Raw genomic sequence first — 27,196 nt, forward strand, 5'->3', positions numbered from 1 at the left:
CAGAGCTCTGTGTGACTTTTTTTTTTCTTTATCGAGCACCGTTTATGTTCTTGAGGTGAGAAAGTGTACCCCTGAAGCAGTACGCATTAACACCCCAGATATTCTGCAGAGTGGACAAACACCGGCTGAAATAAGTATTTAACACCATTTTTCTCACTAAATATACTTGCAAGGGTGCTATTGACCTGAAATTTTTACCAGATTTTGGGAACAACCCAAGTAATCCATACATACAAAGAAAGTAGAACAAATAAACTCAGAAATTAAGTTGTGTGTAAAAATTCGAAATGACAGATGGAAAAAGTATTGGAACACATGAAGAAAGGAAGGTGCAAAAAGGCATGGAAAGCCAAGACAACACCTAAAATCTATCAATAATCAAACTGAAATCCGACCCCTTGTCAATGCAAATAAATATCATCTGGTTTAGTCCTAATTGGTGGTCTACATAAAAGTCTCTTTGCCAAGGTGTGAAGTCAAGACACATCTCATGATGGGTAAGAGCTCTCTCAAGACCATCGCAAACTAATTGTTGCAAAACCTAACTATGGCATTGGTTTCAGGCGCATATCTAAGCTTCTAAAATGCTCCAGTGAGCACGGTTGGGGCCATAACATGTAAGTGTAAGTGAAAGCAGATCATGCCACAATAAATTTGCCTCGATCAGGAGTTTCTCGCTAAGATGTCTGACAGACGAGTGCAAAGAATAATCACAAGAGTTGTCCAAGAGCCAAGGACCACCTGTGGAGAGTTTCAAAAAAGAGTTGGAATTACCAGGAACTGTTCTCACAAGGAAAACTGTGAGTAATGCACTCCGCCGCCATGGTCTGCATGCACGCTCATCACGCAAGACCCCATTGCTGAAAAAGCAAAGCAAAGCATGTCAAAGCTCATTTAAAGTTTGCTGAGCAACATTTGGACAAGCCAGTTAAGTCCTGTGAGAATATAGTCTGGTCGGATGAGAGCAAAATTGAACTGTTTGGCTGCCAGAATGCAAACCACGTTTGGAGGAGAATTGACACTGCACATCACCCTAAAAAGCAGCCAAGTTCAGCGGTGGGAACATGATTGTGTGGGGCTGCTTTTCAGCAAATGGTACTGGTAAACTTCACATTATTGAAGGAAGGGTGAATGGGCAAATGTACAGAGACATTCTTGACAAATATCTACCAGGATGATGAAAATGAAACGAGGGTGGACATTTCAGCAGGATAATGATCCAAAACATACTGCCAAGGAAACTCTCCATTGGTTTCAAAGAAAAAAATAAACCTGCTATAATGGCCCAGCCACTCACCTGACTTGAATCCAATCAAAAACCAATGGAAAGAACTGAAACTCAAGGTCCATAAAAGAAGCCCACGGAACCTTCAAGATTTGAAGATTTGTGAGGAGTAATGGGCCAAAATCACACCAGAGCAATGCATGCGACTAGTTTCTCCATACAGGCGGTGTCTTGAAGCTGTCATGGCAAACAAAGCCTTTTGTACAAAGTATTAAATAAATACCAGTTGGCGTGTTCCATACCTTTTTTCAGTGTCATTTCACATTATGACACAACTGATGTGTTAAATACTTATTTCAGCCGCTGTACCTAGAGGATTGAGTCAATGTTTGCGGATTCCTGTAGGGCTTTACTATATCACGTAAACCTATATGAAATCATGCATCTGTAGCTACAAAGCGTGAAAGAATATAATGGTTACATATATTTAAAATCAGGAAGTGTTTTTGTGTATATCCTTTAATAAACAAGAGTTATATATACTTGCACAAACTAATAAAATCTGATTAAGTAGTGCATAAAAAATCCAGACATTTTTCCCCCTCATATACAGTATGAATTTATTAATACAGTTTTTTTTTATTGGATTTTAATGGTTTGGTCAGTGTACTTTGTATGACTACAGGATGACATGGGAAACAAAATGTAATAGTGACAAAAGATCAGTTTTTAATTATCATATTGCTAAGGAATCTTACAATTCTCTATACAAACCCATGTACATGTTTGTGTTACTGGAGTGGCCGTTTGGAAAGACAAAATCCAGCTGTAGAAAATGACGTTAAAAATATAGAGTGTGAATTCAGCTGTACATTGTCACGTAGGATTGTGACTACGGATGTGCATGTCAATGTGAATGGTTGTCTATACTTGTATGGTTGACTGGCGACCAATCCAGGGCATAAGCCGCTTTTTCCCCCAGAGATGGGATAGGCACAACCCTGAACATAAGTGGGTGGGAATTTTTTCTCATTAAAAAAAATTCCTGTTGAGGTTGTTTTTTTCACTCCATGTCACTGAAGCGAGCAAACATGGCTTTACGGACGGCATCCTTGTAGTTGCCTGATGCCGACATTTCCAAAGTGCTTCCTTTAATGCCTAAACCGGTGCCCTTGGTCCTTAAGGAAGCCTGTGAACATACGCGAAAACAATCATTAGAGACTCAGTGTACACGTCCCTCAGGAAACAGCGCTAATTGCTTTGTGAGGGAAAGGGAAGATGCCTAAACATCTGTGCAGAGGTGTTAGGAACGCACGAACCGAGATGGGAACAGTGATGCCCTGCTGGTGGCGCCCCAAGCCTTTGCCTTCTTGCCAGCCCATGGCTTGTAGCATCTTGTTCCCGATGTTATCACTCGTCAGGCCGTTGTTGGTGGGCTGCTCATAGTGTCTGTTGGAGGTGCGTCACATTTGAGTAACATTTCAATACAAACAGGACTGAAAATTCATGATTTCCCAAAAAAAAAAAAAAATATATATATATATTGTTTTTTTAGAATTAAAATAATTTAAAAAAATTCAAATAAGATTTTCATCTTCTTAGATTAATCGATTTAATTTTCCTTCAAATGAACTTCTTAACCAGTTGTTCCAGTTCAAATTCCTAACCTTACAAGTTAAAATACAAGCAAGACACATATATTGTAATTTCTCGTGTATAATGCGCACCCCCCCCCCCCCCCCCCCCCGCAGACCCCCAAAAATTGTCAAAAGTCAATAGTGCGCATTATACATAGGTATAGGAGAAAATGAAAAAAGACTTTCACTTTAATAAATGTATGCCGCCATCTAGAGGTTATGAAAAAGCTGTACACTTTAATTCCAATATGCCACCGCCCCATTCATAATAGAAGAATTACAAAAGAAATAAAACAAAAAAGGTTGGCTAATTTTGACACAGTTCTCATTTTTAAACATGATTACCTGGCAATGCCTGGTCCGGGTCTCAATAGTACAGTATATGTTGATAGGGTAATTTTTAGTAACTTTAAGCATTACTTTTACTTACAGATACAGCATTTTAAAAAAAAAAAAAAAAAAAAAAAATCTTTTTTAAAAAGCTGAGAATTTTGAGTTTTTAAGTGAATTATAATTTTTTTTTTTTATTAGGCCTGACTCAAACAACACGAAATGTGCTTGCAATGTGATGACATGTACTTACATTGTTGGTGCGGTCCGCTTAAAGACTTTCTTAGGAGGTTCCGGAACGCCGTACTTCTCCCTCCTCTCAGCAGCCCGGTCTCTGTATTTCAACTGACATTGATAATAAAAGTTTATTCATTGATCAGTTACTTACTAAAATGTCTGTACACCTTGTCTAAGGTCATATGGAAGCACTTCCAAAGCATATTTAAGATCAATTTGATGCTTTTTTTTTGCAAATGCACTCCAATGTTGATTGCCTGAGTACAATTAGGAGTACAAATCAAATGTTCTGTAAAAAGTCAAAATGAAAACAAAAAGTTCAAACCATCATCATGTGTGACATCAGCAAAACTTTCAATTTCAGCTCAGTGATAATCATCTGGGTTGTTCACCACAGTGTTACACTTATGGCAAAATAATTTGAATGCGAATGTCTTTGTCATTGTAACTGATAAAACTGGCAGTAGGCTTTTCCTGAGGGGTTTTTTTTTTTTTTTGCTTTTGTTTTTCCTTTTTTGCTTTCTAGCTGAAGCCTGAAACTTTTGCGCTAACACTGACTGATGTTTGGAACTGTTCATAATTCCCTCCAGATGATGAGATGATTTGTGTTTCATCAGACCATAACACATTTTCCCACATGCAGAAGGGAGAGTTCAAGTGGGTATAGGTTAGATTAATGGTGGAAGGTTTGGAAATTAATTGATCTTCATCTAATTTTTTCTATAGTATAAAAAAAATGAAAAGTGGTGTGCAATTACTGAAACAGTACATAATGATTTATACTGCCTATCCATTCAACACCTTCCCTTTCCAGAACGTGCGTGTCACGCGTCTTCAAAGGATGAGTACTTTAACTTTTTTTGGTTTTGTTTGTCGAGTTTGTATTTTTATAACTGTATGACATTTAAGAAAGTTAAAATGACATTTAAATTGCCAGAACAGTTAATAAAGACGATATGGTAGCAACATTTAGACTTTGTGTCATAAAACCTGTTTTAATTAACATTTTAACATCCTTAACAAACATACAAGTACCAAGAAACATTATCTACTTAGTAAACAAAAATAATGAACTTCTTTTAGGCACCTGACATAATGGAGAGCAAAGGAAGATGTTAGTAGAGTGAGATCTCCTAGTGGCCTTTTAAAGGTATTGTTGAAATTACATGTTTTTTCAAGTGAGCGTCTGTCTGTTTGCCGCGATTAGACTTTACACTGATCTGATCGGCTTGATTGATATTGGCCGATAATTAGCATTTTGACGTTTGTTCAAGGATTGCTTGAGGTATGTTCACGTTCTTTTAATACGATGGGACTCACAAGCGGCCAACGAAACGTTATGTAGGCTAGCAAGCTAGTGCTAGCACTAACGGTTGTATGTAAACATGCCGGCGTTATGTTGAATCATGCTCTAAAGTTTCGGTGTGTGTGAAGTAATTTAATTACAATAAAGTCATTTAATTACGGTAAATTAGCACACATTATTTCTGTCATGTTGTAATGTTGGTTTGACCTGAATGATTAGAATATATGACCTGACTAGAGAATATATAGGAAGATACTTGGTATAGAGTACACATGTATATATAGTAAATGAACAAGTCATTTAAATAGACACACTGGTCCATCTTGTGATCAGATCGGTGATCGTTTTTTTAAACTCCCTGATCCCTGGCCCCAAAAGTCCTGATCGTGTAAAGCCTAGTTGCAATAGGTTCCATTTTTGGTTTTCACCACACTCTTTCCCTTCAAAGTATGCTTCTGGCATGGTATAAAAAAATAAAATAAAAATAAAAAAACCTAAACAGTTGTAGAATCTCACTAAGCTGAAGTCACACTATTTACTGACTTCTTGTGTGACATTAGTTTAATTTTGCTAAATTGTTTCAATATGAAGTTTCCAGTGTATCATAAATAATCACTATCAATAATGATTACAAAAATACCTCAGTCTCTTTCCTCTCCAGGTCCTCCAGCTCTGCTTCAGAGAGCTGGGACCTTCTGTGGATTTCCAAGTTTTGCTGAAATAAATGGAAAGCTAGTTAAAACACCAAACGTCAATACATTCACCAACTTCTTTGTTATGTACACTTGGTGCACAATTTTTTTTTACATGAATAATAATACTCAAGAGATCGCTGTTAACAAAAAAATATGTTCACACTGCATAAAACCTGGGCATTATTGTCTTAATAAAGGTAGATATTTGTAGTGGGTCTTATCAGATATACACATTGATGGCATTCTGACATTATACAGCTAACATTCATTTTCCATGTTGGAACAGATGGCGCCGCTCGGAATATTCATGCCAACTTGCGGATCACCTGCTGTTCCTCTGTCCTCACCTTGTGAAGGTCAGAGAGTTGCTGGTGACGCAGCAGAGTTTCTTTATTGGGGAACTGCCGGCGACACAGGAGGCACACCATCTTGACCCAGTCGGTTATTTTGCCGCTGTCTTCTGCTTTGTGTTCTGATCCGCCCTCAGCGTCGCTGTCCCTGTCGTAAGCGACGACTGGAGTACTCTGTAGTGTGGGAAAAACTGGATAAAGGTTCATTCATTTCTTTGTGGTTAAAGTGGGTCAACGGGAGCAGGAGAGAAAACAAACCTTAGCTGGAGTCTCCTGCTCTGTCAGGTGGAACTGCTCAGTCAAGAGGTTTGGCATCTCAAAGGCCCCTGTCTGCTGAGAGGAAGCAAATACCATTAAAATCTATTTACAATATAGTAATTCTAAACTACCCATGGCACATGGCCTTTGAGATGCCATTACCTTCTTCTCAAAAATGGAGAAGCATGCATCTGCAGCCTCTTTTTTCTCCTCATCCCTGGACGCACCTGCTGCTTGGACATTTGTTTTGAAACTTTCCTTTTGCTTGTTTAAAGTCTTTGCCCAACGTTCCATGTCCTTTGCAATCTGCAATTGGAGAATTTCAGAATTATTTGATAGAGCCGAGGGAAAGTTTGTTGTATTACCATGACTCTGTGCAGGAAATTACACAAACGAGAAAGTGTTCTCCTGAAATATTAGTTTATCTTTTGTATCCCCACTTTATCCTTTTAAAAAACAATTTTTTATGGGGGTTTATAACATATACATCCTAACTGTAATGCCTTCACATGTGGGAAAGGAGAGCCACCGTCACCAACGCACTTCTTAGCCATTTATTGAACGCTGGGAGAACAAAAAAAACACAGTTCGCAAACTCAAGAAGAAGCTTTGTTCCACAGTTCTCACCCAGACTCAGGCTACCCCACCAGGCCCCGCCTCTTAAAAGGCATAAAAAAGGTACACAGACACTGCAAGATAGTAGGTACAGCATTTTGGATATATTTTATGCTTTTTCTTTTGTTCTTTGGCCTCAAATGTTTACAACACATTTAAAATGCGTTTTAATACATTTAAATCTGTTCAAAGCGTGTGGGACGGGTAAAACAAGTTTGATCACAGATTTGCATCTATTGTAGGTGGGTCTGAAATGTATTCCCCGCGATAAATGGGGGTTCACTGTTGTACGTACCTGCTGTGCCGACTTGCTTTTGGGCTTTTCGGTCTTCTCTTTCTTCTCTTTAGGCTCCTTGCTGCTGGTGCTTCTGGTTGAGGAGGAAGTAGTGGAGCTAATTTTGTCTGATGTAGGCGCCGCAGGAACATAGGCCTGTTTCTCACTGTCCCAGTAGACATACTGCTGCGTCTCAGCGTTGTAGTAGAACTAATGCACACGAGAAACACAATAGAACTGCTTTAGCTAAGAACGTGGACCATTGCGGGAATGTAACAAATATACATGTCATTTATTATTAGTAAAATGTGTCAAATTTGAGATGATTTGAACAAAATTGTAATGCAAAATTAGAAGATGTAATGGAGATGATAGAAATAAGATTTAAAGGGATAAAGCCGAAAGTCACTTCTCTTACATTCCGGAAAATTTACTTTGTATACAAATAGTTGTCTCTCTGGAGTGCTTGCCCAACCATCAAGTGTGAAATTTAACAACCAAGTAACTCTTTTATCTGTCTGTTTCTTTCTTCGTGAGTGAGCCGTTACGCACTTCTGCCTATTTCACTCATTTATATAATAACCACCCCCACAATGAGTTTCTCTGCCCATGATTTGTCAGCTTGGCTGACTGAAATCCCAAAGTCATTTTCAAGAGACGGTAGCAGTCCGCTCGCCGGACCACTTGAAACGACTATCTTGTCAAAACTGAAAGGTAAGCAGGGATCGCTGTATAGCCACCCCTACACAAGTCTTGATCCTAGGGGGATTTTAATGAAAGCATATCACAGAAATATTATTAAAACACCTAGGAACCGTTTCAAATTGGGGGGGTGGGGGAGAAACACATTATGTCTTCTTTAACATGGAAAACCAAATCTAACAGGTTCAGATTATTTTTTTTATTTGTCAAAAACTAAATATGAATAAAATATGATCTCTTTCTAGCAATTAAGATCCTAGATTTACAAACATCCATGACTGTGCACACACCTGACTGTTAGGATCATAGTACAGGCCAGTCTGTGGATCGTAATAGTAACCAGAAGACTCATCATACTGATAGAGCGACGTGTCCGGGACAGCTGCAGCTGAGACAGACAAAGATGCAGTCGATGTACGCAAAACACAAATATACCACTTTTTCCATCTCGTCACATCTGATGTGTTACCAGTTCCAGTGTTGCGGATGGCACTGTTGGCTGCTGCTGGGACCAATAATGCCGTACCAAAATTAGAAGCCAGTTGGATTGCATTGAGTGGCCCTGCTAACTGATTTGACAGACATTACAAGTATTAAGCACAAGAGGAGAATTGTAACTAGTAAGTAAGTAATTGATATACGTCTTACATGCGTGGCAGCCTGGTTGACAATGACGGGCTGGAAAACTTGAGGCAAGACTACACCTGCAGGGAGCATATTCTTCATCCCTGGAGCAGCTAAAAAAATAGCAAAGGTGTACTTAGCAACCTCAGCTTTGTATGGAGAAAAAAAGTGTGTGTGTATGTGTATATATACAGTGGGTACGGAAAGTTTTCAGACCCCCTTACATTTTTCACTCTGTTATATTGCAGCCATTTATTAAAATCATTTAAAGTTATTTTTTCCCTCATTAATATACACACAGCATCCCATACTGACAGAAAATTTCTGTTGCTTCATTTAAAAAGAAAAACTGAAATATCACACAGCCGTAAGTATTCAGACCCTATGCTGTGACACTCATATTTAACTCGGGTGCTGTCCATTTCTTCCTTAAAATGGTTCTACACCTTCATTGGATTCTAGCTGTGTTTGATTAGACTGCTTGGACTCGATTAGGAAAGCCACACAACTGTCTATATAAGACCTTTCAGCTCACAGTGCATGTGAGAGCAAATGAGAATAATGAGGTCAAAGGAACTGCCGGAAGAGCTCAGAGACAGAATTGTGGCAAGGCACAGATCTGGCCAAGGTTACAAAAATATTTCTGCTGCACTTAAGGTTCCTAAGACCACAGTGGCCTCCATAATTCTGAAATGGAAGACGTTTGGGACGATCAGAACCCTTCCTAGAGCTGGCCGTCCGGCCAGACTGACCAATCGCGGGAGAAGAGCCTTGGTGAGAGAGGTAAAGAAGAACCCAAAGATCACTGTGGCTGAGCTCCAGAGATGCAGTCGGGAGAAAGTTCTAGAAAGTCAACCATCACCGCAGCCCTCTATCAGTCGGGGCTTTATGGCAGAGTGGCCCGACGGAAGCCTCTCTTCAGTGCAAGACACATGAAAGCCCACATGGAATTTGGTAAAAAACACCTGAAGGACTCCAAGATGGTGAGAAATAAGATTATCTGGTCTGATGAGACCAAGATAGAAATTGTTGGCCTTAATTCTAAGTGGCATGTGTGGGAAAACCAGACAATGCTCATCACCTGTCCAATACAGTCCCAATAATGAAGCATGGTGGTGGCAGCATCATGCTGTGGGTGTGTTTTTCAGCTGCAGGGACAGGGAGACTGGTCGGAATCGAAGAAAAGATGAATGCGGCCAACTAAAGGGATATCCTGGACGAAAACCTTCTCCAGAGTGATCAGAACCACAGACTGGGCCGAAGGTTCACCTTCAAAAAAGCACACAGATACAATGCCAAAGGAGTGGCTTCAGAACAACTCCATGACTGTTTTTGAATGGCCCAGCCAGAGCCCATCTCTGGAAAGACCTGAAAATGGCCGCCCACCAACGTTCACCATCCAACCTGACAGAACTGGAGAGCACCTGCAAGGAGGAATGACAGATGATCCCCAAATCCAGGTGTGAAGAACTTGTTACATCACTCCCAAAAAGACTCATGGCTGTATTAGCTCAAAAGGGCGCTTCGACTAAATACTGAGCAAAGGGTCTGAATACTTATGGCTGTGTGATATTTTATTTTTTAATAAATCGGTAAAAATTTCAACCATTCCAATTTTTTTTGTCAAAATGGCGTGCTCTGTGTACATTAATGTGGAAAAAATTTAACTTAAATTATTTTAGCAAATGGCTGCAATATAAAAAAAGAGTGAAAAATTTAAGGGGGTCTGAATACTTTCCGTACCCACTGTGTGTGTGTGTGTGTGTGTGTGTGTGTTATATACACACACACACACACACACACACACACACACGCATGCACACACACGCATGCACACACACGCACACATGCACGCACGCATACCTCCCAGTAAACCATCACCAATGACAGGAGGCAATCCTTCAGGTTGTGGCTGTTGCCACACTTGAAAATTCTGTCCCTATGGTGGAAATTAATTGAATTTGGTTAACACTCACAACAATCAGGGGCAAATATAAGGTGGAAATTTAGGGGTGCTCAGAACACTTAGCATACAGTACCTTGCAGTTAGTATATTAATAAAACAACAATTCTCCATAATTAAATATTAAAAAGGGTCATGTTTTAAAATGAGTTTAAAATGATATTAAACTGTTTTGGATCATACTTTATGGTATATTTACAGTTTAAACTATTATAATAGGCATTTGTAAACATTTATGGTCAATTACTCATGCACGCTAACATTATATAGCGCAGTGGTTCTCAAACGTTTTGCACCAGGTACGGCTTTGAAAAATACTTAGCTCTCCAAATACCAGCATAATGACCAACATTAAAATACATTAACGCACTACGCCTAAGTATAGATGAAAAAGTCTATTATTGTAAGCCACTGTAACATTGTGTACAGTTTGAACATCAACACTGCGCTTGAATATAGGAAAATAAACAAAATCACTTTAAATTGATTCAATTAAAAATGTATTGCACAAAAGTAATCGAAAAAAGATTTAAGTTTTTTTTAAAAAGCAAATTTACAGTGCTTAAGTTAATTAAAACTAAACTACTTAAAAATGCATTGTGCATTAAAAGTAGATAAATTTACTTTACCGAATTACTGGACGAAATATGTTTTAACAGCTGTATATACAACTACAAGCTTCATTTTAATGTTTGGTTGTATTTTATGTTTCAAATACAGTACTTCCAATTTCATTCATATTTAATCTACTCCTCTGTGCACCGCAAGAGGTACTCGTACCATACTTTGAGAATCACTGATTTCCAGCAAATTAGCTTGTGTTTTGACAAGACAAAAAAAGGGTCTAAATTGGTCTGTGGGATAAATACTGAAAAAGGGAAGTAGAGTGGACTGACTGACCTGTGTGTGATGTTCATAGCTCTCTGGAAGGTTAACGTCAGTGGCAGCTCCTGAACCTTGCTTTAACTTAAGTATAGAAAAGCACAATGAAAGCAGATCAGGCAAAGTAGAATTGGTGACTCAGTTTATGATGACATACCCGAAACACCAGTGTCTGTTTATAGTTAGAGTACCTGGCTGGATGACCACTGGGCTGCAGCTATGGCTGTGCTGGCAACTGAGAGTGCACTGGTTCTGATCGCATCTGCCTGCGATGACTCTCTGACAAAGGAAAGACGTGACACATATGTTTTATTAATCATGATTTTCTTCTTTCAGCGACGGTAATGTGGAGAAGCATGTGCATCAGCCTAATGTAATTAACTGAAATAAAAAATGCAAAGACAAACGATCACAAGTACTTTAAACCACTGAACTGCCTTCAGTTGTTTTCTTGAAATATGACATACCACTGCACAATAAAAGTAAATTGTACAACAGACCAGTTAGGGGTTGGTTGGTTATTAAGTTTTGATGCATATCCAGGTAAAAGTGAAATTACTTTTACCGTTTGCAGTTAGAGTACATTCGCACTGGGGCCAAGTGGGGAAGTCAGACTAGTCTGTGCAACCACTACTAACATAGATTTCTGAAATGTATCACAATTGTATTTCTTACAATTATGCTTATAACAACTTGAAGCTAACGAAAACCCCACAATGCACCAACATATTAAAATATTATACAATAAACAATCAGTGTTTTTTAATACTGACATTTGGTCAGAATTGGACATTTTCCTAAGTGTCTGATGAATCGGTTTAATATTAGTTTTTCTTTTGCAGTTTTACTAGTGAAATAAATGAACTGTTAATAAATTTTCATTGACATGCACTGTATGTTTCATCAAAAAACGTATATCTGCCTCCATGCATTTCTGTGTATATTGTGTGAGTTTGTGTTCCCTCACTTCCTCGCACTCTTGGCATAATCCACGGCAATGGTTTTCCCATCCATCTTCAGAGGTGGCTGGAGGCTCTGGAGAATGGTAAGCAGCTGTGAAGCTTCCTATGTGTGGAAAAAGGTACAACACTGTCATACTGCATGTGTGCTCACCAGCCACAACAATAGGCATACCTGCCAAGCTCTTGTATTAAATCCCATTAGAATGTGCAGGTACCTAATGTTTTGGCCTGTGCCTGTACATTTGTAATACACTGACAATAGTACTGAACTAACGCACCAAGGGAGATGAGAGCTGAACAAAGCTAAAGCCTCGATTGTGTCCCGTCTGCTTGTCTTTGATTAAGCGGATGTTGCAAGGAGACAAGTTGGCGAAGGGAGCCAAAACCTTCAAAATCTCATCAATAGTGCACACAGGGGGAAGGTTCCTCAGAATTATTGCTGCAAATGGAATAAGAAGTCAATACAGGCACTGGTTGAATAGCTGGATGACATGCAAGTAAAACTATGGCACTCACTGTCCCCACAGTACTCCCAAGACTGCTGAGACTCTGCGTTTAAACCAGCTGCTGCATCTCCATCTACATGGAGGATTGACAAATAGTCAATAGTCACAAATACACCGTGGGAATATATAATATACAGTGGAATCTCAACATGCTAATGAATTCTTCTTTGAAATGTAAACTACCATCATGCATGATGTTATGCTTGGTGACAGCAAATCTCGAGACTTCAGTTCAGTAAGCAGCTAATATATTATCTATACATATATATATATATATTTTTTTTTTTGGGGGCGGGGGGGGGTGTATGACAGTAAAGGCAGTCAGGGCTAGCACTGGCCTACATTTACAACCTGCATCCATCCATCCATTTTCCAAACTGCTTTTCCCCACTAGGGTGGCGGGTGCGCTGACGCCTATCTCAGCTGACTTCGGGCGAGAGGTGGGGTACACCCTGAACTGGTACCCAGCCAATCGCAGACATTTACAACCTAAATTCTAAAATTAGTTCCATGAAACTGTAATAATTTATTCCCAAATTCCCAACAGTCTATTATTTACATTTTGTTGCGTTTCTCCTGGCGACACTGCTTCCAGTACATACAGATTTGTTCTGTCTAATCACAGGGATCCCAGCATGGATTAGAAAAAATAGAAGAATAGATATAGGTGACCTAATGAGGATAAGCGGTATGAAAAATTGATAGATGGAGATCAGTCGGTAGGCAGTATAACGTTATGTACTGTAAAATTCATGAACGATCCCATATTTTACCAAACCAAATTTTTTCTAGTGTTTGAGATGTTATATTGGCTCTATGGTGCCTCAGTAAACGTGAAATATGATTAAAATTGTCTACGCATTCCTTAGTTTTAGAAGTTTTTCTGCCGAGAGCCCTGAAAACAGGTTAATCGGATTTCGAGCTTATCTACGTCACTAGCGAAGATTTCTGTCTACCCCTGGGCTTCTGTGTCAGCGCTGTCAACATAAACACGTGTGCTCTCACAAGTGGGTCTTCTACACAGAGGCAACCAATCAGAGGAAAGGGGGTGGTTTTAGCCAAATATGGACAAAGCGGATAGAAAACTGGGTCAAACAGAAGTAGCTGTAAGAGAGGCCTTTTCTGCACACTGTTATAACAAAACAAAGTGTTTTTTTTAAATTAAATTGACACGTTTGTACTACATCCATGTTAGAGAGTCACTTTATGGAAGTCTAAATAGCCAAGCTATAGGCCCTTTAAATGATCACCAAATTATTATACAGATGTTTGTACTTGCAGGACAGTTCGGAATGTTAAAATGTGACTTTCAACATAACCTGTACATGTAGGTTTTAGAATGGGTCCGGTTTGATCCTGGAACAAATTAAATTAATAACTTTGGGGGTTCCATTGTATTTAATTCCCTTGAGTGTCATCTTACCAGTTTTAGTTGCACTACACCTGAAACACTTCAGCCTCTTCCGAAAATTGTACAGACCGCACTGCGGAAAGACAAAATCATAAAAACTGTTGTTTCAATTGTTCTGAAGTGACTAATGTTGGACTCAAAATGTGCATTAAAAGACACTCACAGTGCTGCAAAGCCAGTTGTCAAACCTCTGCTTCCTGTTGCTGTAGTGGACTGCGATGTTTCTCCCCTGGATAACCAGCTTATTCTGTGGAGTGAAGAAGCACGTGTTATTTCAGATTTCTATGCTCACGGTATGGAGGCAGGTGAGGCACCTGCCTCTGACTCACCACGCGAGTGAGCGCGGCGGGGAGAGGAAAGAGTGGCTGGCCTAATGCTCGCTGCTTAGGCAGAGTGCCATTGGGAGGGATGGAGCAGAGATTTTAGCCTCTTTCACACAGAAATCCCACAAAATATTAGAGCAGTAACAGAAGACCTGACATTTATCTACCCCCAGTGAAGTGGGTTATTATTGAAACGTTGTGTCCTTTCCTACAGCAACACAGCATCCCACAGTCAGATAATTACATGTGTGATGATGTCAGCACCAGCGTTTGGTGTGACATATACAATATGTTTTCACCGCAATAGGGGCGGGAGAAGTGAGTGTCAGATGTTAAAACTTGACACCTCCTTCACTCAAGGTGGAAAATTGTCAGGTCGGGTTTGTCCTCCCATTCCATGTCTGCACCGTTTATAGAGAACAGCGACACAGGGAAAATGTTGGCTTTTATAGCCTGTGTAAAAAGGAGCTACAGCGAGAGACAAGCGAGTTGGGAAAGTGATTGTGTGTGTGTGTGTGTGTGATTTTTTTCTCTCTTCGTTAAAGCTGTGTTTGGGGCCGGAGTGCTGATAGCTAGCTCCTCTGTCACCAGTGTTTAATGAAGACGAGACTGAGCTGGAGCAGAATATGTGCTTTTTCTTTAAAGAATATTATTGGCAGAGCATAATTGTGAATAATTCCCAACAGCATGAACACAGAGTATGCTATATTGAAACACTGAGCAGTTTAGTAAATTTTGTTTTGGCTGAAAAGGGTGCTAGAAAGCATGTGATATCACAAATAGTAATCTCTGACATCACAATGATCATCTCACTAAGGTATAAAATAAACAGGTATAAGCGTCATAGGATGGCATTATCATCATAGTATTGGGGCTCTAATCGCCAAGAGTAATTCTAGACTTGGTGATTGTTGAGGCAACCTGATTGGTCTCCATCCACTGGGTAGAATCTTGCAAGTGATAAAAGTCCACGAAGGCGAAACCTCGGCTTATACCTAGAGACAGCATTCAAATATAGACGGGAGGCGTGTTAGTGAGAAGGCTGTGGTGCAATGTTCAAACTCACAAAGGGCGTGTCGTGTACAGTCCAATTCAAAATCAAGTGGAGGGGAAGAGAGGGCTTAACAACGTCAAGGGGGGATTGAGGTGGAGTTGGCATATCACAGCATGTAATGTATTAAAAGAAAAACATGTAGGGGTTTAAAATGGAACCTCCAAAGAACAAAATCAGTTTTGTTACACCAGAGGACTTGACCAGGTTGTGCTAATTTCAATACATTTCCATAGAAAAACATGTTAAGTCAAGTCATGTATATACACATACATAAATTGCCCTATTTTTTGATAGTCATATAAAGAAGAGTGTTTTACAGAAAGATTCAATGTTTCTCTGGTAATTTTCACACAAGTACAGTGGATATAAAGGCCTACACACTCCTGTTCACATGCCAGGTTTTTGTGATGTAAAAAAAAAATAATAATAATAATAAATTTCACCAAGATGAAATATTTGTAAATTTTCTCCACTATTAATGAGACCTACAACGAGTGCAACTCAATGGAAACATACATCTTTCAAGGGGAAAAATAAAAAACATACAATGACCTGGTAACATATATATACGCACACCTGCCAACTAATTAAACTAGATTTGCTTTATTGTCATTCAACAAACACACGGTCAGTGTAAATATTGTATCAAATTTCTGTTACATTGCACAGATGAGGGATTATTGTTATATATGGGTGTTCAACAGTTTTATGGCCATGGGGAAGAAACTGTCCCTGAATCTGGACATCTTGCTGCAGAGACTGGAAAACAGATCAAACTAATACTTTCCTTAATTACAGCACTGATTTTGAAAATTTTGCCTACCGGTACTCTTCCTTGCAAAAAGGCTCCAAATCTGTCAGATTGTGAGGGCATCTCCTGCACATTCTTCATATCACCTCACAGATGCGCCATCGAATTCAGGTCTAGACTCTTACAAGGCCATTCCAAAACAATCTTCTTCTGGAGAAGCCATTCTTTTGCTGATTAGATGTATGCTTCGGCTCATACATTGTAACGCTTAAAGATGAGTCCTCTTCATATTTTCTAGCAGAAGCCTGCAGGTTTTATGCTAACACTGACTGGTATTTGAAACCGTTTATAATCCCTTCCGTCTTGAATCAGAATCATCTTTATTTTGCCAAGTATGTCCAAAAAACACACAAGGAATTTGTCTCCGGTAGTTGGAGCCGCTCTAGAAGGACAACAGTCAGTCAATTGACAGAGAACACTTTTGAGACATAAAGACATTGAGAAAAACAGCCACTGGGCAATAAAGGGTTGAGAGTTATCTGGTAATGCCGGTACAAGTTTTTTTTTTTTTTTTTTTTTTTTACAATTGTGCAAAAAGCTGCAGCGCTTCCCTAGCACTTAGAGCAGAAGGTAGCCCCCAAGCATGCTGCTGCCACCACCATGCTTCACTTTTGGTATGATATTCTTTTGATGATGAGCAATGTTGTGTTTGAGCCTAACAAAGTACCTTTTGAGATTATGGCAAAACGTTCAAAGTTTGGTTTCATCAGACCATAACACATTTTCCCACATGCGTTTGGGAGATTTCAAGTGTGTTTTTGCTTGGATGTTTTTCTTTGTAAGATAAGGCTTCCGTCTTGCAACTCTAACCCATCCATCCATTTTCTGTACCGCTTTATTCTCACAAGGTTCGCTGGCATGCTGGAGCCTATCCCAGCTGTCTTTGGGCGAAAGGCGGGATACACCCTGAACTGGTCGCCAGCCAATTGCAGGGCACATATAAACAAACAACCATTCGCGCACACATTCACACCGAAGGGCAATTTAGAGTTTGCAATTAACCTACCACTCTAACCCATTGCCCAGAAATATGAAGACAGTAAATTGTTGTCACATTTACAAAACAACCAGTACTTGCCAGTAATTCCTGCAGCTCCTTTAATGTTACTGTTGGCCTTTGGCAGCATTCCTGAAGTGTTCTTCTTGTCTTTTCCTCAATTTTGGATGGATGTCCAGTTCTTGGGAATATTATTTGTTGTGCCATAGTTTCTACACTTGATTATGAAAGTCATCATTGTGTTCCATTGGTATATTCAATGCCTTGGAAATTATTTATTATTATTATTTATTTATTATCTTCCTCTGACTAATACCTTTGAACAATGAGAGCCCTCTGACTAATACCTTCGAATAATGAGATCCCTCTGTGCTGTGAAAGCGGTCTGCGAAGAATGTACTATAAGATGTGACTACAAAAATGTCGGTGAAAGTACTAGAACTTCTGAACTTGATTTGGTGTTAATCAGAGGCACCTTAAATGCAATTTAACATGAGTTTGAATACAACTGGTTAATTCTGAACAAAGCCTCTTTATAAGCGGGTGTGCACACTTGTACAACTACATTATTTCAGTTGTTTATTTTTACTTGCCCACTCTAATGGCTTTTTTTGTTTTTTTCTTAAAGAATCAATTCAGTTGTACTGACAAGTCACATTCATGGCAGAAAAAACTTTGAAATGTTTTTTCTTTGTCTCATTTTTTATATCACAAAACCTGGCATTTGAACAGATGTGTGTAAAGTTTTCTATATCCACTGTAATTAGCCATTATGCTTTCAGCTACGTGGTATTTACAGTAGCAGATGGTTGTTAAAATGTATTTATTTTATCAATTTATTGCTCATACTGTACTGAGAAGTCAGACCCTCTGCTGTCGCACTCAAGTTCCATTCGGGAAAAAAAAATTCTAAAAATATTCCATATCGAATATTTTTATAATCGATTATTCTACCGATTATTCCATCAATTAATCAGGATATTCGTGTAAAATTAATGTTGCTTTAAAGTTTATTGCAAAATGATTTTTTTTAACAAATATCCCAAGAGGGAATGATGTACTCAACAAGCTTTTTGAAACGGAGAGATACTGCTACTAGTTTTGTATACAGTATGTATATGTATATGTATGTGGGTGCTTCAGGTTCAATTACATGTCAATTACAGACTGTTCGTACTACAGCTGCAAATAACTATTTTCACAATACATTTTATTGACTATAATTTTTTCCATACATTGATAATTTCAGTTACTGATTTGGTATGTAACATGTCAGAAAATAGGGAAACATACATTGTTTTCCAAATTAAAAGGAGATATTTGCAAATGTCACAAAAGATAATTGGTCTGCTTCTATGAAGGACTACGGAAATCAGAGAATATTTACTAGTGAGAGGCTGAAATCAGACGATTTGGAAAATGTTAAGTTCAACAATGGCGCTATACGATTAAACAACTCGTTTTGATCGTTGATTAATTTTTTATTGATTACTTGTCGATAAATCAATTAATCGTGATACCTGTAGTTTTAACTCCCAAGTTTTATTTGGCCAGAACTCTCCCCTTCGGGACACTCGACTTTGGAGGTTCCACTGTGTGTATACAGTTACCTTCAGACTTGGTCACATCAGCACAGACAATTCAAGGAGAGTAAAAGGAGGGCGAGACGAGAGTTGTGAAGGTGAAAGCGGGACGCTTTACTGAGCACACACACGTCACTCACCAGTCCTTTTCTTCATCAAGCGGACGTCCACCGGCTGGGGACCCGGCAGCTGCTCCAGTGCTGAGCGGATCTGCAACATGGCAACAAGCAGGGAACAAAGACAGACGTTTTGCTAGTTGCGTTTCATAACCGTATCAACACTTGTTCAGACTTTAGACTCCAGAGTGTAAACAGATTGTTCTTCACATCCATCTGTACCACTTTCTATACCACTAGTCCTTATTTGGGTGGGTCATGGTTGAGCTGGAGCACATGGTGGGGTCCAACTTCGACTGGTCGCCAGCCCAACTCAAGGCACATACAGAGCCCAGGGTGTACCCCGACTCTTGCCCAAAGTCAGCTTGGATAAGCTCCAACTCATCCACAAACCTTAATGGGGACAAGCTCGATAGAAAATGGATGGATGTCAGCTAATTGTTGCTTTAGCCATATTATACTCAACACCATGGGACTATTACTGTTGTTTATATAGCTGTTGTTGTGCCTATTGTTCTCTTGTCCCTGCTTTGGCTGCTCAACCCCTTGACCCTGTTTTCTCTCTCTACCCTCTTTTCATCCATCTCAAACCAACCAGCTGAGGCAGACGGTCACCCTACACAGCCTGAGTCCTGTTTGAGGTTTCCTCCTTTGAGGGAGATTTCTCTTCCCTCTACCCCAAGAGATTGCTCATTTGGGGTTTAGTTGGTTTTATTATATGCATAGTGTACATTTATATAATGTTGGAACAAGTTCCATTTTCAGTCCTATAGCTTTTTCCTCTTTGCCATCACTGGTACCCTTCTGTAGTCACATAATAAATTTTAACGACACACAGGAAGTCCAAGAAAAAAACAAAACACACTTGTGGAGTTAATAGTTTAGATGCACACTGAGCTCAAGTCTAAAATATGCAGAGGTTTGAACGTACATCTTCCTCTGTGACTTGGAGAGAGAGACCTCTGAGCATGATCGTCTTGTTCTCCTCCTCCTCCTCCTCCTCCTCCTCTGCTCTGTTGTCGTGGTCTACATAGTCACCATCGTATTCCTCATCTGATCTATCACTGTTGTGGCGTTTTCGACCCCTCTGAAGGAAACAAACAAATAAATATATCACATAGAGGCAGTGAATAATGCAAATTTCCATAATATGCTCACATATCCCTCACCTCTCGATTGTCTCTGCAATCGTCAAAGCGATCTCTGGTTTTGTCATCCCCCCACTGCCGCTTGTAATCCCTCTCTGCATCACGACTTTGCCTGTCGCGCCAATGTGGATCATCTCTCGTGCCATCTGAACCATACCTTCCACTACGTTCTCCCCGACTGGGCCTGAAATATAACCAAAGGTATGGCGAAACATGTCTCTGCTGCAAAGAATATTTAGTAATGATCATTGTTTGTGGTGCTATTATAGAGAGTATATTTTACCTTTTGTCAGCTCCCATACTTTATTTGACAGGAAAATGATTGACCAATAAACTGTAAGGGGAAAAATATATCTCTTGAAACAGTGGTTCTCTGCTTGAAAGAACAGCTTTTGAAAACATGTAAACTGTTTGGATACATTTTTAAACATACCTCCACACACTGACATGTTTTTGTGCTTTTCAGAGCACCGTAATAAGAAACGGTAATTAAATTAAATGTCAATTGCCCAAAAGACAGCCATAAAATGTCACTTACATCTTGGCATTGGTCTCTTCTTTTTTAGGGAAATGTAACATCAAGTGTTTGTCCTAAATTGTGCTGTAACATTTTTAAAAGTATCTATTATTATAATACAAAAACACCAATGGCCTTTGTTATGTAAGAGGCTGGGAGTTGTGTAGTTTTCTTTCAATCTGCACTGTTCTTCAAATGAGGATGCCGTAGTGCCAAAAGCTGGCCAGGACTTCAGTGGCCAGGGGCCGAGCTGCACAGTGTTTGTTTACAAAGCATCCTTGTGGCGAGAGCGTGAAGCACTTAAAACTACCTGCCCCTTACCCAATATGTTCCTTGTGGGAACTCTGTATGGCCCAGAGGCGTACAGAATACAAGTACCTGTACTACCTCAAGTAATAATGTCTCTGCCATAGTCTATCACTATCCTAAACTAAAACAATCCAATGACGAAAACTAAATACGGCGGTAAATGAGCGTGCAGCGTGAAGACGTGTTCTTACGTCTCTGCTAAAACTAGTGCATTGCGTACCGTTCATAACCTTGAAACATCGCATGTCGGTAACCATTGTAAATTGAGCACCGCCTGTCATTATTTTACACCATGTCTGTGACTCACTAGTTAAGAGTTTCTGCCTCTAATGTGAAAAATAACCCATACGATGAATACATTGCTGAGAAGAGTTCCAAAGAATCGAAGCAGCAACTTGATCATTTCATTTTTAACAGCGTCAGCATTGTGCAACACTTCTAAGACCAAGAGAGCGCATGCTAGCGTGTCATTAGCCGAGTGAATAATCAACAAGACCCCACATTTTTAAGTTATAAGTCATACCGGTTAGGAGATAGGTCTGTAAGCTTGATAAAAAATATGATACATGTATATATGAAAGACACCCTCACATACCAATTTAATGGACCTTTATGCGTGGGAGTGCTCTTCAACGATACTTCCGGTATGAAGTCGAAAAGCTCTTCTACTACACTGCAGTGCACACGCTCACTGCCGCCATCTACCGGTCAGGAGGATACATAGCAATTAGATTCATAGCTCCTCACACAACGCAATGGCATTAAGCGTTTGTCAAAGCTCTGACATGTTTTAACTGATAATTCGACTGCTTTACAATTTGTGTATTCCACGCAGGGGAAACGTCACTCGTGGTGTGCGCCACGTCAAGAAAGCAACCCTGACCGCTCACCAGAAAGGAAAGAAAGGTAGTCGGTTGGCTAATGTTAGCGTATCACTAGCATCGTATGTCATTTACGACGTTGGTTGCAAGCTTTATGCACCAGTCATGCTGTAGTTCACGGGTATATGATGATTAATAACCAACAAGAACTACAATTGATGTCTTTGTGTATGTGAACGCTTGGTGATGGTATCCCTTTGATGATTATTAGCAGGCTGAATGGCTGAGCCAGAGCTCCTGCTGGACTCCAACATCCGACTCTGGGTGGTGTTGCCCATTGTCTTCATCACCTTTCTCGTCGGGGTCATACGTCACTATGTGTCCATTCTTCTTCAAAGTGACAAGAAGTTGACTTTAGAGCAGGTGTCAGACAGGTGAGGCTTTTCAAGCACTTCGAGGATAACAAACACCTGCTGTTCATTTCAATACAATACAGGACACATAAGAACACAGTATCTGATATTCATGTTCATTGCAGCCAGGTCCTCATTCGGAGCAGAATCCTCAGAGAAAATGGAAAATACATTCCTAAACAAGTATGTATTTTAGTATGTGTTGTACATAAAATATTAACACACACCTGCATACCTGGGTATAGCTAATGGTGTCAAACACTGTGCTTTTCCAAAGATAACAGTGCTCACATTTAACAATATGCTGTGCAATATGGACAGATGACCAAACTATATTTTATGACCAATTAATGCAGAAATTGAAAACATTTGAAAGGATACATACTTTTTCCTCCCACTATAAATATTTACTGTACTTATAGATATTTCGAGGTTACGAATGGAACACGAACTAGTTTGCACAGCGACGTAAGAATATGTTAAGGCAGCAGAAAGTTACCAAAATACTGTTTTTCCATTTAATTGTTGTATATTTATGCCCTAGAAGTGTTTTTCATACACATTTACTGTATTTATGATTTTACTACTGCATTGGCTGACATAGATGACACCGCATTCTGACTTGTGTACTAATCCGGCATGCGTGGCTGCCTTAGGAATGGAACTGTCGTAAACTTTTATACCAACGTATTGAAAACACCTCTCAGTATGAGTTAAGTTTCAACCTCCCCAAAATATCTGTTTTTATTTGTATTTTGGGGGAATACTATTCGTATTGTAACAGCCGTATTGAAAACACTTCTCAGTATGAGTTAAGTTTTAACCTCCCAACAATATCTTTTTTTTATTTGTATTTTGGGGGATACTATTCGTATTGTAACAGCCGTGTTTAACCAAAATACGTCCACCGCCCCTTGTCTTAGTCCTTCTTAATGAGGAAGTTCTACTTCAATAATCAAGAGGATGGATTCTTCAAGAAAACAAAAAGAAAGGTCGTCCCGCCCTCGCCAATGACTGGTAATTAAAAGAAAATGTTTTAACCATAATTCAGAATGATTATAGAGTTTTGTTGTTTTACAACTATTGTATCTAGTCTAAAATTAATTATTGTCTACAGTAGAACGTAATTTGTTCCACAGACAAGCTATCATAAAACCTTTATTAACTGACAAAATGGATGGATGAATTATTTATATATGTTCATAAATGTTCATAACTACTATGTTAGAGGTGGCACCTCTGAGATTGAGTGTTAGTTTAGCTGAACTTTTACTATGGACATGGGGGGGGTTGGGGGAGAAGTTTTCCCTTTTAAAAGAAACTGAGCAAACATGAGAATATATTGTTTAAGATGCTGCACCTGCTTATTGACTCTGGCAGATCCGAGCATGCTGACAGACATGATGAAAGGAAACGTGACCAACGTGCTTCCCATGATCTTGATCGGAGGCTGGATCAACTGGACCTTTTCGGGATTTGTAACAAGTAATGATTTTTAAATTGTATACAGTATGTGACACTCTCACACATTACTATGTGTGTATTTTACTACAAGACGTGACGTTGTCTACAGTGAGCGCTCTCTGTGCTTCATTCATGCAGCTAAGGTCCCTTTCCCTCTCACGCTGCGCTTCAAACCCATGCTGCAACAAGGAATAGAACTGCTGTCACTGGATGCTTCCTGGTAAGCATTCATCATCAGCGATCAAGACATTTATTGTAATTGTCATTTGTTCTATGTGTGTGTTTTTGACAATTCAGGGTTAGTTCAGCATCATGGTACTTCCTGAATGTCTTTGGACTGCGAAGCATGTACTCGTTAATCCTTGGCCAGGACAATGGTAATGCATCTACTTAGGTGAAAATCTTGTGTGTGGTGTCAAAATGTGACTTGAGTTTTTGTAATGTGCTGCTATCCTACAGGTGCAGATCAGTCAAGGATCATGCAGGAGCAGATGAGTGGGGCTGCCATGGCCATGCCTGCAGACACAAATAAAGCTTTCAAGGTATATACTAAGTTGTTATTTAATCTCCTAGAAAGTTTGATATTGCATCTTAAGGTGTTATCCAATTAAATGTAATGACCACACTCCTCCCCTAGGTTTAAATAATCTTTATACATAAATCTTTGTCATACCAGCACCTGACTAATTTTTCTTCGGCCTAAATGTTATGTTTTAGCTAAGACAATCACAGATAAGAACTGTAAATTACACACAAAAAAAAAACTTGTTACAAAAAGCAATTAAAAATGAATAAAACAATAGGAATTTCCTATAATTTAAACAAATGTAGTGGAACCTCCAAAGACCCCAGAATTGAATTTAAAAATAAATAAAAAAATCCTAGAGAAAATATCCATCCATTTAATTTCTATAGCTCTTGTCCTCAGTAGGGTTGTAGGTGAAGCCTATCCCAGCTGACTTTTGGGCAAGCGATTAGGTACACCCAGGACTGGTCGCTAGACCATCGCAGAGCACAAAGAGACAACACATTCACACTTACGGGCAATTTAGACTTGGCGACGTGGCTGAACACGACTGAGGTGGACCATCGAGAAAAAACAGTTTGTGACTATTGAGATACAAGCTGTCATTGGGCCAATTTTTTTTTTACTTTGACATGCTAGCACATATTTAAGATACAAGCTCTGTATGATGCCAGTGAACGTAACTCACGTAATAAGCAGCACTTTGGCTAATGGTGAACAATTCTTTCAAAAAAAAAATGCTTCAAGCTGGTTGTTACCACTCCCAGTTGAAGTTTGCTGTCAAACGACATTAAAACTAGGAGAATTACACAATGTGTATTTAAAACAACCTCACACACACATAGCTTAGCCTTTAGTCCGCTAGCTTGATGCTAATATTGTACTAACGACCATGTCTTTATCCTCTGTGAGGAGCTGAGATGAGCTGAGCCCCTATGAACAGTATATTTGTCTGTCTGTTTTTGCTGTAACAGATTAATGGCATTTCCATTCATGTGTGGTCATGGAACAAATTAAACTTGTCGTGTCTCAAGTTACCACTGTAATACAATAATAATTACAGGGTCAAACTACCAAACAGGTGTGAAAACAAGTTAATTACTATTATGTTACATCTACTGGATAGTCTTCTCTTAACAGTTGTTGAGGCTGGTCCTTCTTTAAAAAATAAAAAATAAAAATAATAGTTTGTTGCTCGCTGAACTGTGGTCCCATTAGGCAAGTTGAGGTCTGGCACAGTGTCATGCATGACAGTAGTTCAAACTCTAGGAGGGTTGGGGTGGTGCTTTCATGGGATGTTTCCTTCTTTCCAGGCGGAGTGGGAGGCCCTGGAACTGACTGACCATCAGTGGGCACTGGAGAGTGTGGAGGAGGATCTCATGAGTATGGAGCTGGACTTTGACAGCATGTTTAGCAAGGAGCTGCCCACTGGTATCTTTTGAGGCCCTAATAGTTTTTTCCTGCTAGGGGGGTTTAAATGCAGGGATTCCCCCCCACCCCCACACACACACAAAAAAACACTGAGATCGGATAAATCCCTCCCTATTATGCAATGTTTACATTCCTTTTTTTCCAGGTCCTTTTTCTGTAAGTTGTACTAACCTTTCATGACTGACTTAGAATGTCTAGCAGAAAACAAGTCATGTTTTTGCATTATAATTGGCTTGCAAATTACACTACTCACAAAGAATTAAGCATATTCAAGAGCTGAACAGCTAAATTCACAACAGATGTTTTATCCATGAATGGACTAATACATTTCCCAGTTCAATTACAATTGAATTTAAACAGTCTCTCCATCATGCTGTTAACAATTTAACCTTGAGACAAGGCATTCCCTAAAATTTAACAACAGTACCTCGCCAACAGGATGTTCTCAGAGGGAAGTGGCCACTGAGTTTAGAGTGTAACTGAGTGTCATCAGCAGGTTGCAACTGAAATACAAAGAGACTAGAAGAGTCACAGAAAGGCAATGACGTCCTTGGAAATTTAGTTCGATTCATGTACCGAACATCTAGGAATTTTGCTGTTCAGCTCATTATTGAAGAACAGAAAATTGTGCAAAACGTACTAAAACATTGAAAAGTTAGACATGTGCATTGAAAGGCTTAGAAAAGGTCAAAGGAATTTCACCTGTAAAGGTTATAGTCCATTTTAGGTTCATCCTGAAATTTCACCTAAGAGTCAAACATCACTAACTTTTTATGAGTTTTGTTTGTCATAGTAAAGCCCGATAGGTTAAATAATGTGAACAACTTCATATTTCATTGTATTTCATGTGCAGCTAATGTTGCTATTTTCATCTGCACCATCGGGTTAAAAATACAACTTTAGTTTTTCAATGATGTTTAATTTAATTACTCCTTTGTTAGATTATAAAGCTTAAGAAATGACTACTTGATGGCACAACAACCAGTGTTTGTGCTAGATTGATTGAATTATTATTTTTGGTGAAAAAGGTTTATTTTGTTTTGTAACCCTCCTTTGTTTTGTACAGTAAAACCTGCTTTGACTAAATAAGTGGTTTCATTTGTTAGAATTGAAGGTGGTTAAGAGCGATATTTACTCTGTTACTTTTACTTTTTGCATAAATTGTACTGGTCAGAGTAGTTTTAATCCAACTTTTAACTATTATTTTTGGTAAGAAGAAACTACATTCTGCTTGCTACTTATTTTTGTCTTCAGGTATTTATTATAAATTGTGCAATCTATTTTGGTTCATTAGAGATATGTCACGACCTCCATCAATCCAATGTAACTACTCGTAACGTTTGAGTCCATTTGTCCAATCAAACCGAGTCAGGCAATCACATGACTGCACACGCTGTACCCTGACCACACACCGATGTAATGTATAATTTCAAAGTGACTCATTTATGTGAAACATGGCAGCAATCTACTGTATATTTACCTTGCAAATAGGCTCTCACTCACCCGCAAGTGCGACCTGAGTTAGGATGAGCGGTACAGGCACAGCTATGGGTACAGGTATATTAAATGGATTGATGGACTATGACAAGCGTAGCATATGTCATGCGCTATCACCAGTGTCTGCCTAAAAATCTTGATATTTCAGCCTACAAGTATTCCATTTGGAACTTGAGAAAAGACGTGCCTTTCTATCATCTCTGTCTGGT

General features: G+C 39.2%; 2 protein-coding genes across 4 annotated transcripts; one reads left to right on the forward strand and one right to left on the reverse strand.

Annotated features, from left to right (window-relative positions):
- Positions 1–1,818: 1,818 nt before the first annotated feature.
- Positions 1,819–21,504, reverse strand: LOC133408429 (RNA-binding protein 5-B-like). Of its 3 annotated transcripts, none has more exons than XM_061687350.1 (25): positions 21,431–21,504; positions 20,293–20,343; positions 20,031–20,193; positions 19,793–19,948; positions 18,886–18,955; positions 15,222–15,295; positions 14,141–14,224; positions 13,990–14,050; positions 12,577–12,639; positions 12,339–12,499; positions 12,066–12,163; positions 11,290–11,377; positions 11,117–11,182; positions 10,117–10,192; positions 8,278–8,366; positions 8,099–8,198; positions 7,920–8,017; positions 6,949–7,137; positions 6,201–6,344; positions 6,039–6,110; positions 5,778–5,954; positions 5,376–5,450; positions 3,446–3,537; positions 2,545–2,674; positions 1,819–2,414 (listed from the first exon to the last, which is right to left on the reverse strand). In XM_061687350.1, exons 2-25 carry the CDS (start codon positions 20,307–20,309, stop codon positions 2,289–2,291), a joined length of 2,469 nt encoding a protein of 822 aa, XP_061543334.1. In that variant the 5' UTR covers positions 20,310–20,343; positions 21,431–21,504; the 3' UTR covers positions 1,819–2,288. The 3 variants fall into 3 exon arrangements, with proteins under 3 accessions (XP_061543334.1, XP_061543333.1, XP_061543335.1); XM_061687349.1 differs by having other exon boundaries at positions 6,039–6,113; XM_061687351.1 differs by lacking the exons at positions 18,886–18,955; positions 19,793–19,948; positions 20,031–20,193; positions 20,293–20,343; positions 21,431–21,504 and having other exon boundaries at positions 6,039–6,113; positions 15,222–18,879.
- Positions 21,505–21,541: 37 nt separating this feature from the next.
- Positions 21,542–26,579, forward strand: emc3 (ER membrane protein complex subunit 3). Its single transcript, XM_061687477.1, has 9 exons — positions 21,542–21,741; positions 21,928–22,090; positions 22,195–22,252; positions 22,993–23,086; positions 23,450–23,554; positions 23,672–23,753; positions 23,831–23,910; positions 23,993–24,075; positions 25,373–26,579. The coding sequence occupies exons 2-9, from the start codon at positions 21,936–21,938 to the stop codon at positions 25,499–25,501; spliced, it is 786 nt and encodes a 261-aa protein (XP_061543461.1). The 5' UTR covers positions 21,542–21,741; positions 21,928–21,935; the 3' UTR covers positions 25,502–26,579.
- Positions 26,580–27,196: the final 617 nt, after the last annotated feature.

The sequence above is a fragment of the Phycodurus eques genome, chromosome 10, assembly GCF_024500275.1.
Source record: "Phycodurus eques isolate BA_2022a chromosome 10, UOR_Pequ_1.1, whole genome shotgun sequence".
In the NCBI taxonomy this organism is placed as follows: Eukaryota; Metazoa; Chordata; class Actinopteri; order Syngnathiformes; family Syngnathidae; genus Phycodurus; species Phycodurus eques.